This window comes from Babylonia areolata, chromosome 23 (genome assembly GCF_041734735.1).
Source record: "Babylonia areolata isolate BAREFJ2019XMU chromosome 23, ASM4173473v1, whole genome shotgun sequence".
Taxonomy (NCBI): domain Eukaryota; kingdom Metazoa; phylum Mollusca; class Gastropoda; order Neogastropoda; family Buccinidae; genus Babylonia; species Babylonia areolata.
In genome coordinates this window covers 19,082,926-19,085,425 of record NC_134898.1, presented here as the reverse complement: position 1 = coordinate 19,085,425, position 2,500 = coordinate 19,082,926, and the positions used below count along the sequence as shown (strand labels likewise).

At 45.7% G+C, this 2,500-nt stretch overlaps 1 protein-coding gene across 1 annotated transcript in view; it reads left to right on the top strand.

Moving 5' to 3' along the window:
* The first annotated feature begins 225 nt into the window (after positions 1-225).
* LOC143297837 (uncharacterized) overlaps positions 226-2,500 on the top strand; it is a 19,307-nt gene continuing 17,032 nt past the window's right edge. Inside the window, exon 1 of the mRNA XM_076610355.1 lies at positions 226-503. Within this exon, the coding sequence (XP_076466470.1) occupies positions 483-503 (21 nt within the window). The 5' untranslated portion in view covers positions 226-482. The remainder of the gene's footprint in view (positions 504-2,500) is intronic.

The window sequence follows — 2,500 nt, the reverse complement described above, 5'->3', positions numbered from 1 at the left end:
CCTCCTTCCACGTTTACATTCCTCCCCGTTTCTCGGAGTGACACGGCGGTGGACCCATCCCTAACCCCCTCCTGCCCACACCCACACCCTTTCCTCTCCTCCACATAGTCATACTCCACCTTCCCCTTCCCTTAACCACTCTGCCCCCCCCCCCCCCCCACCGTCCCTCAACCCCCCCCCCCGCCCCGCCCCCCCCCCCCTCTCTTCTGTGGCCAGTCGTGCACAAGGCTATATAACAGCTTGTGGGTGAAGGTTTGTGGTCTGTGCTGTGTTCTTTGTTGAGAACAGAAGCGTGCAGAAGTTACCGCTGTTACCACAGTGTAACAAAAAAATTAATCAACAGCTCTTTTCCCGGCCGGCTCAGTGGTGTACGTCAACATCAAGTCAGAATCTATGTGCCTGTTGTTCTAGCCACACAGCCAGCATCTTGTTTGGAGGCCGCGACTGGACATCATCGTTTGAAAGAAAAACAAACAGCAATCATGCAGTGGGTGACGCATGCTGTAAGTGGTTTCCATTTGTTTGAACAAGTGTGTTGTTTTAAAATGTCTCAATGTATTCGACTGGACAGCAAGAAAGTCTTGTATTATTAAGTTCTGTTGATTCAAACAGTATCTTGTTTGAAAATGTCACAGGACAACAAACAAGTCTTATATCAAGTCCGATCGCAATGTACATGTATGTATGTATGTATGTATGTATGTATGTATGTATCTAACAACAAAAGAATACATGAATTTTTTTTAATGAAAGAAAATCATATGTTTCGATATTGTCATGTGATGGTTGATGACTACAGAATAACAAGTTTTTAACTCAAAATAAAAGGTGGCCCATGGTTTGAATGTTGCCATTTTTGAATGTTGAAAGATGGTATCAGATGCTAGTGTTTTTTTTTCCATCTCGTCACCTGTTTCCCGGAACCTGTTTACGCCCGCTGGTTTACCTCTGTGTGTGTGTGTGTGTGTGTGTGTGTGTGTGTGTGTGTGTGTGTGTGTGTGTGTGTAATGTGTATTCTGTGGTAGTCCTTTTGTGCCGGGACACAGTCACTGAGTCACAGTAAATCATCACGGAAGGTGAACATGAGCAGAGCTGACAGCAACCTGTTGTCGCTGTACATCTGAGGTCACAGACCTACGAGAGAGGAGATGGGGGCAGGGGGAGGGGGGCTGGGGGGGGGGGCAGGGGTGGCGGTAGGGGCCATCACTCCACTTCGCTGTTATTTGCAGTACTAGCCTTGTTGTTTAACTCTTTCCATACGAACGGCGAAAGAGACAACGTTAACAGCGTTTCACCCCAATTACCATCATCAAAATATTGCAAGCGGAAGGCTCTTATACTGAAGACGTGAATGTTGATAAAAAAAAAAAAAACCACAATTCTGACGACGGAAGCTAAAGGTTGGGTCATTCAGACACCCACTGGACATCCGAGGGGTCTGTGTAGAGGAGAAGAGAGGACTGGCCGTACTGAGTGAGTTAAGAAAAGAAAAGTGTAATGGCGTGGCCACGTAGCAAAATCCAATGGCCTTGCTGAAACAATGCTCCGAGGAACTGTTGAGGGCAGGGAAACGTTGGGAAGACAGAAGAAAATCGATGGACTATCAATACTGGAAAAATGGACAGGAAAACCATTCTGACACCAGACACAACCTCCCGACCTGCAGGCACCTAGTGAACAGTTCTGTGCGGCGCCCCAGTGACTCTCCACAGAGGAGTGTGAGTGGTGGTAGTAGTATTATACCACCAGCAACAGCCACAACAGTAGAAGAAGGAAGTAGTGGTGATCTGATGGACTTTAACAACTTCATTTTTATGTGTGTTCGATAAAATAATTACCCCCCCTCCATCCCTCCAACGACCCTCACTTTTTTCTCTCCCCACCACAAGTCTTCCTCGCCTTTTTTTCTGTTTTTTCTTTTTTGGTGTGTGTGTGTGTGTGTGTGTGTGTGTGTGTGTGTGTGTGTGTGTGTGTGTGTGTGTGTGTGTGTGTGTGTGTTCGTTCTTTAGTTTTGCGTCTTTTCACTATCAGTGATATCAGACGATAAAAAAAAGTCAGTGTGGGGAGGCGGGGAGGGGAAAACAGAAAAGGTAGAAAACTACCAAAAAGTACATAACTAACATGCAGTTACACTTATCAGTAACAATTCAACAATGATGATAATAATCGGAAACCATTAACACAATTCTGAAGTACATTAAAGGAATGTAGAAATAGGGCTATCAACTAAGTGTGTGTGTGTGTGTGTGTGTGTGTGTGTGTGTGTGTGTGTGTGGCTTCTGTAAAAAAAAAAAAAAAAATCAGTGGAAAAATTCAGATTCCTCAGAGCTCATGCAAGCCACGGGTCCGAGCAAACTAAGGCGAAGCTCTATGTCCCGTTTCTTCAGCAAGGACTCAGACTGTTATGTGTCTGCAGCAGCTGGGTGACAGTGTGGGATGTGCAACCTTTCAGTCCACTCTACCCAGGTTGATTACTGTAAAGTTCACAGGTTCCATGGCC